Source organism: Tiliqua scincoides, chromosome 8 (genome assembly GCF_035046505.1).
Source record: "Tiliqua scincoides isolate rTilSci1 chromosome 8, rTilSci1.hap2, whole genome shotgun sequence".
NCBI lineage: Eukaryota > Metazoa > Chordata > Lepidosauria > Squamata > Scincidae > Tiliqua > Tiliqua scincoides.
The window spans coordinates 15,114,039-15,127,232 of NC_089828.1; the positions used below are offsets into that span (position 1 = coordinate 15,114,039).

At 43.7% G+C, this 13,194-nt stretch overlaps 1 protein-coding gene across 2 annotated transcripts in view; it reads right to left on the reverse strand.

Annotated features, from left to right (window-relative positions):
• Positions 1 to 13,194, reverse strand: part of MYO5C (myosin VC) — a 57,824-nt gene that overhangs the window by 12,541 nt on the left and 32,089 nt on the right. For both annotated transcript variants that reach the window (XM_066636664.1, XM_066636665.1), the window contains exons 21-28: positions 8,922 to 9,068; positions 7,108 to 7,272; positions 6,243 to 6,336; positions 5,208 to 5,271; positions 4,657 to 4,837; positions 3,220 to 3,313; positions 2,509 to 2,572; positions 2,319 to 2,399 (exon numbers count right to left, since the gene is read on the reverse strand). In XM_066636664.1, coding sequence (XP_066492761.1) covers positions 2,319 to 2,399; positions 2,509 to 2,572; positions 3,220 to 3,313; positions 4,657 to 4,837; positions 5,208 to 5,271; positions 6,243 to 6,336; positions 7,108 to 7,272; positions 8,922 to 9,068 — 890 coding nt within the window. The remainder of the gene's footprint in view (positions 1 to 2,318; positions 2,400 to 2,508; positions 2,573 to 3,219; positions 3,314 to 4,656; positions 4,838 to 5,207; positions 5,272 to 6,242; positions 6,337 to 7,107; positions 7,273 to 8,921; positions 9,069 to 13,194) is intronic.

Genomic DNA, 13,194 nt, shown 5'->3' on the forward strand with positions numbered 1-13,194 from the left:
AAACAAGCACTGAGCGCAATTCTTTAGGATTTGTTTCCATTCATTTTAATGAGCTTTGTGTAGAATGGGGTTTCTCAAACTGTGGGTCACGACCCACTTGGTGGATTGCCACCTGAGGTTAGGTGGGTCGCAGAAAGATGGGCGCCACCATCTTGGAAACCGTCAAATTAGGCAGGTGACGCCATCATGGAAGCTGGAACTGCCTTTGCCTAAAGCCCTGAGCTTTCTGTGTATGAGCGATGGCATCTTGAAGGCTGGCAAAGAGGGCAGGAAGCCATCTTGGAAGTTAGAACTGCCTTTGCCCCAGCTTGCCTGTGTGTACTCAAAGTTCCTCCCAGGAGCAAAAGAGCGGCTTGCACAGGAGTGAGTGTGCCTTCAGGGAGCCTTGCTGGATTATCTTGAGGTGGGCTGCAGGCTCTCCCTGCAAATGGGGAGCATGTTTGTTTTGCTTTCTTTTTCACCACCTCCTTCCAGTTCGAGCTCTGCCCTGTGATCCAGCCCCCCTCTCCCCCCACTTGCATCCAGCCTAAGCCCTGCCCATCCCACCCCTCTCCAGGCACTTCAACCTCAGCAGATCCCTGAAGTGGGGGCATTTTTATTCCCCCCTCTTTCCCCCCCACTTCCATCCAGCCCAGCTCTGCCCTTCCCTCCCCTCTCCAGGAATTTGAACCTCAGCAGATCCCTGAAGTGGGGGCATTTTTATTCCCCCCTCTTTCCCCCCCCCCACTTCCGTCCAGCCCAGCTCTGCCCTTCCCTCCCTCCTTCAGGAACATAATCCTCAGCAGATCCCTGAAGAGGGGGAGGTTTAAATAGGTTTTTTCTCCTTATACTTTGCTATTGGAAAATGGCTGAGATATAACCCAAAAAAGCTAATAAAACATCATGAGATACTCTCCCTTGAATACAGTGAACAGGTGGGATGCTTGGTAGCAATGGGGGGGTGCGGTGAGAATTGAAACAAGCTTCTGAGCTGGAATATTTTATCTTGTCATTTGCAGTTTATGAACTACTAGGTAAGAACAGTGATGTCACTCCCAGTCATGACATCACTTCCAGGTTGATGACATCACTTCCGGTGGGTCCCAGACAGATTGTCATTCCGCAAAGTGGGCCCCAGTCTAAAAGGTGTGAGAACCACTGGTGTAGAAGAAAGAGGAACATCCTCTTTATTTAATAAAGACAGTAGGAACTCCATAATTATACTACAAGAAGTTTCCAATAAAATAAATAAAAAGTTATATTAACGCTCTAACATTTAAAGTTATGTTGTTTAAAGCTGCATAAGATCTCAAAGGGGTGGTTTCCCATAAAGCTTCTTAGGCCCAAATCCTAACCAACTTTCCAGCACTGGCATAGTGGTGCCAATGGGACATGTGTTGCATTCTGCAGTTGGGTGGTACTCACGGAGGCCTCCTCAAAGTAAGGGAAAGCTTGTTCCCTTACCTCAGAGCTGCATTGCCCTTATGTTGGTGCTGGAAAATGGGTTAGGATTGTGCCCTTAATCATGCAACCGATCCCTTTTTCTCTATTTTACTTGCACATGAGGAATGAAGAAGAGACAACACCACAGTTCGGAATGATTTAGATGTAAACTGTTGAAAAGGCAACTTTCAGGTTAAGCCCTTGTAGAAATACAGAAAAGACCTTTTCAGACATATCCCACACAACAGAACTCCTATAAAATCTGTGTTTTGGTTGCTGCCAACATTTCTTATTGAAACACAAATGCATGAACACTGATTGGAACTGCCTATTGCCGAGTCAGACCACTGTTTCACCAAGCTCAGTTCTGTTGATAGCAGTTCTCCAAGATTGTAAGCAGAGGCAGCTTTTCAGGTCCTTATTATATGAATCCAGACTCAAAAGTTTTCTTATTCTTTAAAAAAAGCAATTTGCTCATAGCGTCCTGTTGAAAAGGGACCATAGAATCCAGACACTGAATATGCCACTGACTACAACTGTCCCCTGGCAAACTTCAGCAGAATCCTGCCTACTCACTTGGGCAACCATGCTTTCCAAAGATACCTCCCCAATCATTTAAAGTTAGGATTGGCAATGTACATTGCCTCTTGCTGCAGTTCTTAACCATTTAAGGCAAGAGAGCCACTATGTGAGGCAATACTCCATGCTCCTCAGAGCCCTCAAAAACTTGGAAAATCATTTCTAAGGTCAAACAAGGCAACACTGGCGTGTTCTACTAGCGAGTAATCAATGATTTTCTGACTTCCTTAGAATATTTGCTGCAAATTTCAGCATTCCATTTCCATTTGCAGACCTCAAACCAACTCTATGAACCAGAGATAGATAATAAAGCTAACCTTGTAGCTTTTTTCAGGCCCTCGTAAGCAAACCAAAGTTCCCCATCTTCATTTAAATGTTCCAGATCTTCAGGAGACAATCTATTATAAGACAGAAAGTGAAAAGAATGTAAACGAAAGATCTCAGAAAATGAATAACTTGTACCACAAAGTTTAAATTGTTTTTTAAAAACAGAATATATATCATTACCTGCTCCTTACATCTTCGAAGTCATAGCTTTCATGAAGTTGCCTTACAATCTCTGACATCTTTCCTGTAAACAAAAAGCTGTTGTGTCAGTACTCAGTTTCCACACCAGCAGTATGTAAGATTGGATCCACGATTTTACTACAAGCATTCATTTTGCATTATAAATAAAGTTCAACCCAATTGGTTCATAGGTGGTGCACAACCTGCTTGCCTGAGATGGAGGCAAACTGAGAAATTTCTTGAGGGGCATATGGTAATGTCTTGGCCATCATCTTTTCCAAGGGCTGCCTGAGAGACAGCATGTAGCTCATGTTACATTAAGGCCAAAATCCTGGGAGTAAGTCCTATTGACCAGTCAGGCTTACTTCTGAGTAAACATACAAAAGCTTTTATACTTACCTGAGATATTTCAAAATTCAATTTTTCAGTCACTATACTTTTGGTTAAAACTATTGCAACACACTCCAAAGCATTTGGGATGAAATGAACTATATCTTTGAAGGAACTATAACAAGTTTCAAAGGAGGAATAAGTGGCATGAAAATAAAACAGTCTAATGAATAAATGTAAAATTGATGTAGATGTAGCAATAGTCTTAGTGGCGCACAGCTATCGGGGTGTCATGATGAGCTCCTGAATTCAGAGTTTACCGATACGCCATTAGCGAACACTCACAAACATTAACCATTTGAATGAGATATTTTAAATTACCTCTCATTTCGCGTTTCTGATGCTGTAGCTGCTTCTCCACATCCATTTTCTGAGTCTGAATGAGTTCAATTTCTTTTTGCAATTCAGGTACTGTCTGAGTTAAATATTTGTTCAGTGAGACATGGTCCAATGGGGTAATATGAACGACAGAACTATAAAACTAAGGGCACAATCTTATCCAGCTTTCCAGCACCGAGCAGTTGCAATGCAGCCCTGGAGCTGGCAAAATGGATAGGATTGGACCCTAAGACTGCAATCCAAACCATGCTGACTTTTGATCAATGTTACGTATGTGCCCCTAAACCTATTTACAATCAAAGTGAAAGATAATATGAGGATCACCTTAGAATACTTCCAAATGGAGGATTTTTGGGAATCAAGTGCTCTAATTTGGTGCATTGCATCAGTTCCCATGCTGATACCTAAAAATCAGACCAAGATAACTGGTCTAATAAACTGTAATAAAGTGTAGTAAATAATGTTGCTAGATCTGAGTTTTTCATCATTGTTACATATGTTGTATGTAATGGCTGGCCAATAGCTACTTGAGAACTTTGTTCTAAAGCATGACCACTCATGCACTAAATACACAATCTCTCTTTGCTGTGAACAACAGAAACTAGCCATCTCTATTCCAACACATACAGTTAAGACCTACATCTCTCAAAGATCACTTTGTCTCTACATTCCATTATTGTCTTTATCAAGAGCGCGCTCCCATCCATTCTACGAGGGAATGAAATCCATTCATTCACAGCCCACAGCAAGCCACATTTTGTGAATGATGCACAGTTATAGAATTGCCCTCCCCAAATTGGGAAAATATCTCCCCCTTTGCCTTACCACCTTAAAGCCCAAGCTTTTATCTTCTGGAAAATTGCTTGGGTTGAGTTTTTTTGTAGTTGGAATTAAATTAGCACCGGGTACAGAGAAAAAGAATCTTTGATGTTAACCTTTTCCAGTTCAGTGGGAGGTGACATGCATAATTTATTGTTTACAGTTTATTTTATGTTTTTTGCTTTCTAATTAGTATTGTCTGTTCCAAGCCTTTGGGATGAGGGTAAGACAAACACTGAAACAAGCTATGGGTACAATGCACTGGGAAGTTCTTCTGTATTAGCTCCACTGAAATAAATAAGAGCAGCACAAGAGACTGAGCACATCAATTCGGCTTGACAGAAGAACTTCCCCAGTGGACTCTGCGTCATGGTGAAAAAAAAAAGTTACAATGTGCAGCATTAATTGGAATTTTCTCATTGTATGATGTAATGAAGTATCAAACACACAACAGAGTATCTGAACTCTGTATAATACTGTTCCCGTAACATGTCAGCTCAGATTGATGTGTTTATCAATCTCTGAGTGTTTATCTGAGATTGATGTGTTTATCAATCTCAGATAAACACTCAGATTTATGTTCTTAAATTGTTACTTTACCTTTGCCTGACGTGTAAGTTCTTCTACTTCTATTTTCAAGCCATTCTGAATTTGGAGGCTTTCTCGAATTTGATGTTGGAGCTTATCATTTTCACCTTTGAGGTATTTTATTTCTGCCTTCAGGGACTCAATCTCATTTTCATAATTTTGTTTCTGGTTGTGAAAGTTTTTTTCAAGAATTCTACAAGAAGTAAGAAAGAAATAACTTTTACCCCAAACTCTGAATGTAAAAAAAAATCCACCTGCATGTAAGTCAATAGTAAGATAAAGATAAAATTAGAGGAGTGTTATGCTCACTCCACAAATGGAAGCTTCTTTCATGAACAGAAGGAGAATTTCACTGGTGGATAAGTGAAATTCATATTTCACGGGAGATATACTCCTTTTATTCATGGAGGAAGCTTCTGTTTGTGAAGTGAGCACACAGTGGCAAAAGCACTCATTAGGATGCCACCCACTACCTCATTTTTAAACTCTTTATAAATGTCTAATTCCTTCATAGGATAAGAAAATTCAGAAAGTATAAGAAAATTACAAGTTAAATTTCATACATTCTTTGTCTTTCTTCTTTCTGAACATCAGTAAAGAGCTGCTTTGTCAGATCATCCATTTTATCTGCAGAAAGATAATGCTATATTTGAAAAAAAAACCTTTAGACAGCAAAAAAACAGTATCATCAAGCACACAATTTCTAGACTAAAAAGTAAATCTCAAGATGTTTTATTTCAGGGGTGCTCAATAGGTGGATCGCGATCTACCGGTAGATCGCGAGGCAAAATGAGTAGATCGCGGAGTGCCGACCCCCCCCTTCAGGTGCCTCTGGGAGGAAACGCCGGGAGTAAGCCCCATTTTACTCAATGGGGCTTACTCCCAGGTAAGTGTGGCTAGGATTGCAGCCTCACAGCCTAATCCTAGGCATGTCTACTCAGGAGTAAGTCCTGTTATACTCAGTGGGGCTCAAGGTACACCAACATACATTGTACACATAAATGTTATATGTTATGATGGCGCGAACATTGTAAAAAAAACTCTGGTAGATCTCCGGGCCTTGCTGGGTTTCAAAGTAGCTCTTGAGCCAAAAAAGTGTGAGCACCCCTGTTTTATTTTAAATGGATAACTTTATACAGTAATCTAGACCTGCTAGGGCCAATGCAGTATAAGTTTGAAAAACCAGAATATTACTTGCTCTAAAATTCCTTTTAGGTTAATTCCTTTTAGGTGCAAGAAAAGATATTCAGCATATAGATCAGACTGGTGGCTCTGCCTGCATCACTGGCACAAGGCCCTACAGTGCTAGCATAATATTATGTGGACAGGATCACTAGCTCTGGTTGTGCAGACTTGTGCAGGAGAACTTCTTGGTGAATTGCGCCACCAGTTGTTTCATCTTATATGCATCTAAATCATGGTCACACAGTAGCACCACAAAGCTAAGGTACAAATAGGTCCAGGATATAGTTTCTTAGATCTTCTCTAAGAGAAGTACAAGTATTTCAAGCATTCTTTTTTGCTTACTTCAAAAGGAGCTGCTAATTCTCCCTTAATTCTTGGAAAGTCTTCACTCTATTGAGCTGTCTGAACTGTACCTTTCATTTCCTTGGTTTTCTCCTGCAGGTCCTTTTCTAATTTCTCCTTCTGTTCTTGTAGTTCTAAATTGCGAACTTCAAGTGCTGAGGTTTTCTGTAAAGAAACAATATAGGCAGGATAAAATCCATTAGAACACAGATCATACTTGTAAAAGCACCCGCCAATTTCCCATTAGAGCATTATTGCTCCAAAGCAATATCTAGGCATAGTGACCTTTGCAACCCCTATGTAGCCGAGGAGGGAGGGGGCAATTCAGGCTGTTACATTATAGACTGTAACATTATAAACTGGTGAGAGTATAAAACAAGTTGAAACATTCTGAAGTAAAAGTTATCAGAACAAGAAAAAAGCCTGATATGATAATATACTGCCTTGATACTGAAACAAGTAACTTGCTGTATAAATGTTGCACTCTGCTATTTTGGAGGGCAGAGAGATAGGACTCGCTTGACTGCTTTGCAACTTCCGTTCTGTCTCTCTCATGCAGCTGCGTTTCAAATAATTAGACAAAGTGTCTGGCTACTGCACCAGGTGCAAACTGCTCTTTAGGAGCGCAGGCTCAGGATGTGATCAACAGATTCATTCCCAGCCTGAACCCTAATTATGTTTTTTGCTTCAGTCGGGAGCGGCATCAGGGGCCAGCCAGATCAGGTACTAGGTTGGGGCCCACAGCTGAGGACACACCCAGCTGGGCTGACATCTGACCCCTCAGAAGAAGTGGCAGCAATCAGCGCCATCAGGAGGCAGGTGGGGATGCCATGGGAGGCACAGAGCAGAGCTTCCCCCCAGAATCCTTGGCACTGGCAAGGGCTCTAGTAATGACTCTGGAGATGCTATTTCAGTGTAAACCTCACTCAAATTAACCTGATGGAAGTCATCCTTGCGTTTCTTCTCTTTTTCTTCAGATATTTTCTTTTGGGTGGCTAATTTTTCAAGATCCAGTTGAAGCTTCTGAATGGTTTCTACATCATTGGCGTGACTGGAGGCTAGAGTGGTCAATCTTTCCAATAATGTATGGTTTTCTTTATTCTAAAATAAATATAAAAGTAGCATTAGAACAATTAAAAACTGTATTACCCTGTCTGGACCACTGGTAAAATAAACATGCCCCCTTCAAAATGAATATCACCAACCGTTCTCTGCAATCTAATTCAAGTCATGTTTACTCAGAAGTAAATTTCACAGAGTTCAATGAGATCAGTTCCAAAGTAAGCATGAATAGCAGCCTCACAGCAAAATGCTATACATGTTTGCTTGGAAGTAAGTCCCACTATGTACAATGGGGCTTACTTTCACATACGTGTGATTAGGATTGTAGACTTAGGGCCTGATCCTATCATAATGTAAAGCATGTTTGCGGCACTCTCAGAGTAAGTGGCACTGGCAGGGAGGCCTACATAGCTCTGTGAGCACTGCAGAAGAAGCCCTGGCTGCTGTCAGCAAAAGCTGAGTGCTAGGTAGCATGGAGGCATGGGGAGGGCAGGGGAGGGTGGAATGGGAGGAGGGGCTAGCACCAGCAGAGGCCTCGTCCAATGGATCCTATGCGGCATGTCAGGCTCAGGAGTCCGACAGGGGACAAGTGCCAGCAATTTAGCTAGCGCAGACTCAAAACACTGCATTGCAGAGGCTGGGGCTTTACTCAGGGGAAGGGGATGTCCCCTTCCCCCAAGGAGACATTGGGTGGCTTCCCTGGCCCCGTAGGATACTGCAGGAGCCATTTCGGCACCACTTTAGCCCACAGTGCCAGAAAGGATAGGATTGGGCTGTTCTAAAAGTGAGTAAGTCTGGTATTATTAATGAGTAATATAATTGAATTGTTGCATTATGCTATGTAATACAATGTGGTAAATTATGGGCATTAATTACATTACATTAGATCTTCCCCTGGGGGCTGGGGATAAGAATAGGCCCTCAGTTTGGCTGTACTTGTCGTAAGAGGCGACTAAACAGCCACCGGGTAGATGGGACTCGTCAGCCTGGGAAGGCAGCTCATCTGAGAGAAGGAAAACTCTGATCCCAAACCTCCACTGCCTTGTGGCTACATCCAGTTATGGAAAAGGCTTCAGGAGTCAACCTTGAGGCAAAATCCGGAGCCGGAGTAGCTGAGGCAGTTCATGGCTGAACACAGTCACGTTCTGGCAACTCCTGCGACGCCGCTTGAACCAACGGTATTGGCCTCTGCCTTTCCATTGGACAATTTCAGCGACGTGGAGAGGCGGGATTTGCTGCATGGGTAACAGACTATCCTCCATACCTACTTTACCCAGGCTTCGCGCACTGGAGAGGACACTCTGTTCCAGAACCACCATTCAGAGCGTGACACCATAGTCTTCCGAGACTGAAGGATGCCAACTATAGATCTTAATTGAGATTTTTTTTTTCTTTATTGAAAATATCTGTATCCTTCCTTCTAACTTCATAAACGTTTAAAATGGCTCACAACAATTAAAAACAATTGAAAATAAAATCCAAACTATTGGAATTTAAAATGATTCCAATAAATAAACAAGCACACAAGCAAGCTAAAAAAAAAAAAAAGACACATAAGGAGCAGGAAAACTTAACACTCAAAGGCTTAAGCAAATATAACTGTTTTCATTCGGCATTAAAGAAAATGTTAGTCCCAAATTTACATTTGGAGAGTATTCCACAGCTATGAATGGATAGTTCTTAACTACCTGGTCTTCCAATTTTTTCTGCAGTCGCTGGACCCTATACGAAAGCTGGATGTTCAACACAAAACGACGAATATTCTGGAATCTGCGTCTAGCAAGCCAAGCTCGGGCATATTTCTGGAGGATTACAGCCTTATGTTCTTCAAGCATCTTAATAAGAAAATGGAGGAAATACCTAATCATTCAGGGGACGTCAACAGCACAATTCCATATATGCTTACTCAGAAATAAGTCCCACTGTGTTCAGTGGCGCCTATACCCAGGAAAGCATGTGCAAGATTGCAGAAACAATATGCTCAAGTGATCAGCAGAGACTGTGGTGAGGTGCATGTGAGCATGTGAAGTTCACAGTGTACTGTTCTGAATGCAGCCCATCATTCCAGTGTGAAGTCCTCATGCATAAACTGGATTGTGGTCAATACAGATGCCACAACTTTCTTGGTTAAATGTGGCTCACACAGTCCATATTGCCACTTCTTCCTCAGTTTATGGTCCTGCATACAACTGTGAAAAAGTGGCAGTACGGACAGTGTGAGCTATTACTATGAGCCATCACTAGCTATGTGTCACTGTAGCAGAAGTTTAGATCATGAATTGACATGCATACAACTACATCATTAAAAAGCTTGTGAATAGCAGCAACAATAATAATGCTTAGCACTACTATACACTGTTTTAGAGTTTTCAAGTACCTCACATACATTATATCTCAATCACCTTTAAAACAGTACTATAATGTAAGACATTTTTATTCCCCTATATTGCAGGTGGGAGGGCTGAGGCCGAAAGACTTTGGTTTCTTATGGTCACCTGTGGAATCCCATGCCTCAAGCAAGAAGTGAAACCCAGGACTTCCTGGTCCACAGCTCGATCCTATGCAGGATTTCTCAGAAGTAAGTCCAACTGTGTTCAATGGAGCTTACTCCCAGGAAAGTGTGTATAGGATTGCACTGTTAACTACTACACTAACATAAGAACAGCCCCACTGGATCAGGTCATAGGCCCATCTAGTCCAGCTTCCTGTATCTCACAGCGGCCCACCAAATGCCCCAGGGAGCACACCAGATAACAAGAGACCTCATCCTGGTGCCCTCCCCTACATCTGGCATTCTGACTTAACCCATTTCTAAAATCAGGAGGTTGCACATACACATCATGGCTTGTACCCCATAATGGATTTTTCCTCTAGAAACTTGTCCAATCCCCTTTTAAAGGCGTCTAGGCTAGACGCCAGCACCACATCCTGCGGCAAGGAGTTCCACAGACCGACCACTTGCTGAGTAAAGAAATATTTTCTTTTGTCTGTCCTAACCCGCCCAACACTCAATTTTAGTGGATGTCCCCTGGTTCTGGTATTATGTGAGAGTGTAAAGAGCACCTACCTATCCACTCTGTCCATTTCCTGCATAATTTTGTATGTCTCAATCATGTCCCCCCTCAAGCGTCTCTTTTCTAGGCTGAAGAGGCCCAAACGCCGTAGCCTTTCCTCATAAGGAAGGTGCCCCAGCCCCGTAATCATCTTAGTCGCTCTCTTTTGCACCTTTTCCATTTCCACTATGTCTTTTTTGAGATGCGGCGACCAGAACTGGACACAATACTCCAGGTGTGGCCTTACCATCGATTTGTACAACGGCATTATAATACTAGCCGTTTTGTTCTCAATACCCTTCCTAATGATCCCAAGCATAGAATTGGCCTTCTTCACTGCCGCCGCACATTGGGTCGACACTTTCATCGACCTGTCCACCACCACCCCAAGATCTCTCACCCCAACACTACAACACTACAACAGTTCTACTGTGCATGTTAATTTGCAAAGGTGGGCAGTACTGTGGTAGAGTTAATTTGATCAATGCTGTCAATATTTTGAAGTAATGATAACTCACAGTGACAAACATTCATAGCTGAGGCTAAAACACATCTATAATTTTGCACCCATAAATGAACAAACTTCAGAGCTACAGTGTAAAGAAAAACACCACTCAGGCGGCCATAATCCCGATCACCCAATTAAAGAGGTGGTTGGAGTTTGTTTGGCCTGGCCTGGACACGAGAGTCCAGTCCCTCCCCAAGGGGGAGGTGAAGGGGGCTGGGTCTGGCAGCCACAGCGGACCTTATAAAAGGGGACGATAAATTAAACTGATAAATTAAAGATCAATAAGTCACCGGGCCCTGATGGCATCCACCCAAGAGTTATTAAGGAATTGAAGAATGAAGTTGCAGATCTCTTGACTAAGGTATGCAACTTGTCCCTCAAAACGGCCACGGTGCCAGAAGATTGGAGGATAGCAATTGTCATGCCTATCTTTAAAAAGGGAAAGAGGGGGGACCCGGGAAACTATAGGCCGGTCAGCCTAACATCCATACCGGGTAAGATGGTGGAATGCCTCATCAAAGATAGGATCTCAAAACACATAGACGAACAGGCCTTGCTGAGGGAGAGTCAGCATGGCTTCTGTAAGGGTAAGTCTTGCCTCACGAACCTTATAGAATTCTTTGAAAAGGTCAACAGGCATGTGGATGTGGGAGAACCAGTGGACATTATATATCTGGACTTTCAGAAGGCGTTTGACACGGTCCCTCACCAAAGGCTACTGAAAAAACTCCACAGTCAGGGAATTAGAGGACAGGTCCTCTCATGGATTGAGAACTGGTTGAAGGCCAGGAAAGAGAGAGTGGGTGTTAATGGGCAATTTTCACAATGGAGAGAGGTGAAAAGCGGTGTGCCCCAAGGATCTGTCCTGGGACCAGTGCTTTTCAACCTCTTCATAAATGACCTGGAGACAGGGTTGAGCAGTGAGGTTGCAAAGTTTGCAGACGACACCAAACTTTTCCGAGTGGTGAAGACCAGAAGTGATTGTGAGGTGCTCCAGAAAGATCCCTCCAGACTGGCAGAATGGGCAGCAAAATGGCAGATGCGCTTCAATGTCAGTAAGTGTAAAGTCATGCACATTGGGGCAAAAAATCCAAACTTTAGATATAGGCTAATGGGTTCTGAGCTGTCTGTGACAGACCAGGAGAGAGATCTTGGGGTGGTGGTGGACAGGTCGATGAAAGTGTCGACCCAATGTGCGGCGGCAGTGAAGAAGGCCAATTCTATGCTTGGGATCATTAGGAAGGGTATTGAGAACAAAACAGCTAATATTATAATGCCGTTGTACAAATCGATGGTAAGGCCACACCTGGAGTATTGTGTCCAGTTCTGGTCGCCGCATCTCAAAAAAGACATAGTGGAAATGGAAAAGGTGCAAAAGAGAGCGACTAAGATGATTACGGGGCTGGGGCACTTTCCTTATGAGGAAAGGCTACGGTGTTTGGGCCTCTTCAGCCTAGAAAAGAGACGCCTGAGGGGGGACATGATGGAGACATACAAAATTATGCAGGGGATGGACAGAGTGGATAGGGAGATGCTCTTTACACTCTCACATAATACCAGAACCAGGGGACATCCACTAAAATTGAATGTTGGGCGGGTTAGGACAGACAAAAGAAAATACTTCTTTACTCAGCATGTGGTCGGTCTGTGGAACTCCTTGCCACAGGATGTGGTGCTGGCGTCTAGCCTAGACGCCTTTAAAAGGGGATTGGACAAGTTTCTGGAGGAAAAATCCATTACGGGGTACAAGCCATGATGTGTATGCGCAACCTCCTTATTTTAGAAATGGGCTATGTCAGAATGCCAGATGCAAGGGAGGGCACCAGGATGAGGTCTCTTGTTATCTGGTGTGCTCCCTGGGGCATTTAGTGGGCCGCTGTGAGATACAGGAAGCTGGACTAGATGGGCCTATGGCCTGATCCAGTGGGGCTGTTCTTATGTTCTTATGACGAGACCCAGCCCTCTTCCTCCTTGTGCACGTGGGCACCGTGGGAATACCCGCCCGCCCTAGAGGCAGTCTGAGTTTAACTGGTCGCCGTTTGGGGCCGGGTAGGAATTTTTTGCTGCCTGCCAAGATTGGCCAAGGGGCAGGCAGTTTTTTTGCCTACCCCAGACTGTTATGGGCCAGGGGGTTACACCCCCCCTGTTTGCAAGCTGCCATTGGTCACTTTAAGAGGGCAGGTGGTGCGGGTTAGGAGGCGTGAATGGGACTGTGGCATGCAACTTCAAGCGGCATAGGCAAGGCAGAACCCTATTTCAGCCCTCAGGGGTTTGGCGGCACGAGAACGTAGACGGGGCCCTGGCCGGGACCGCGGGGCACACCTCAGAGGCTCAGCGGCTCGAGGTGGCGCAGTCTGCGGTCCGGCTGCCTTCCCCTTAAGGGATAGACATGGATGAGAC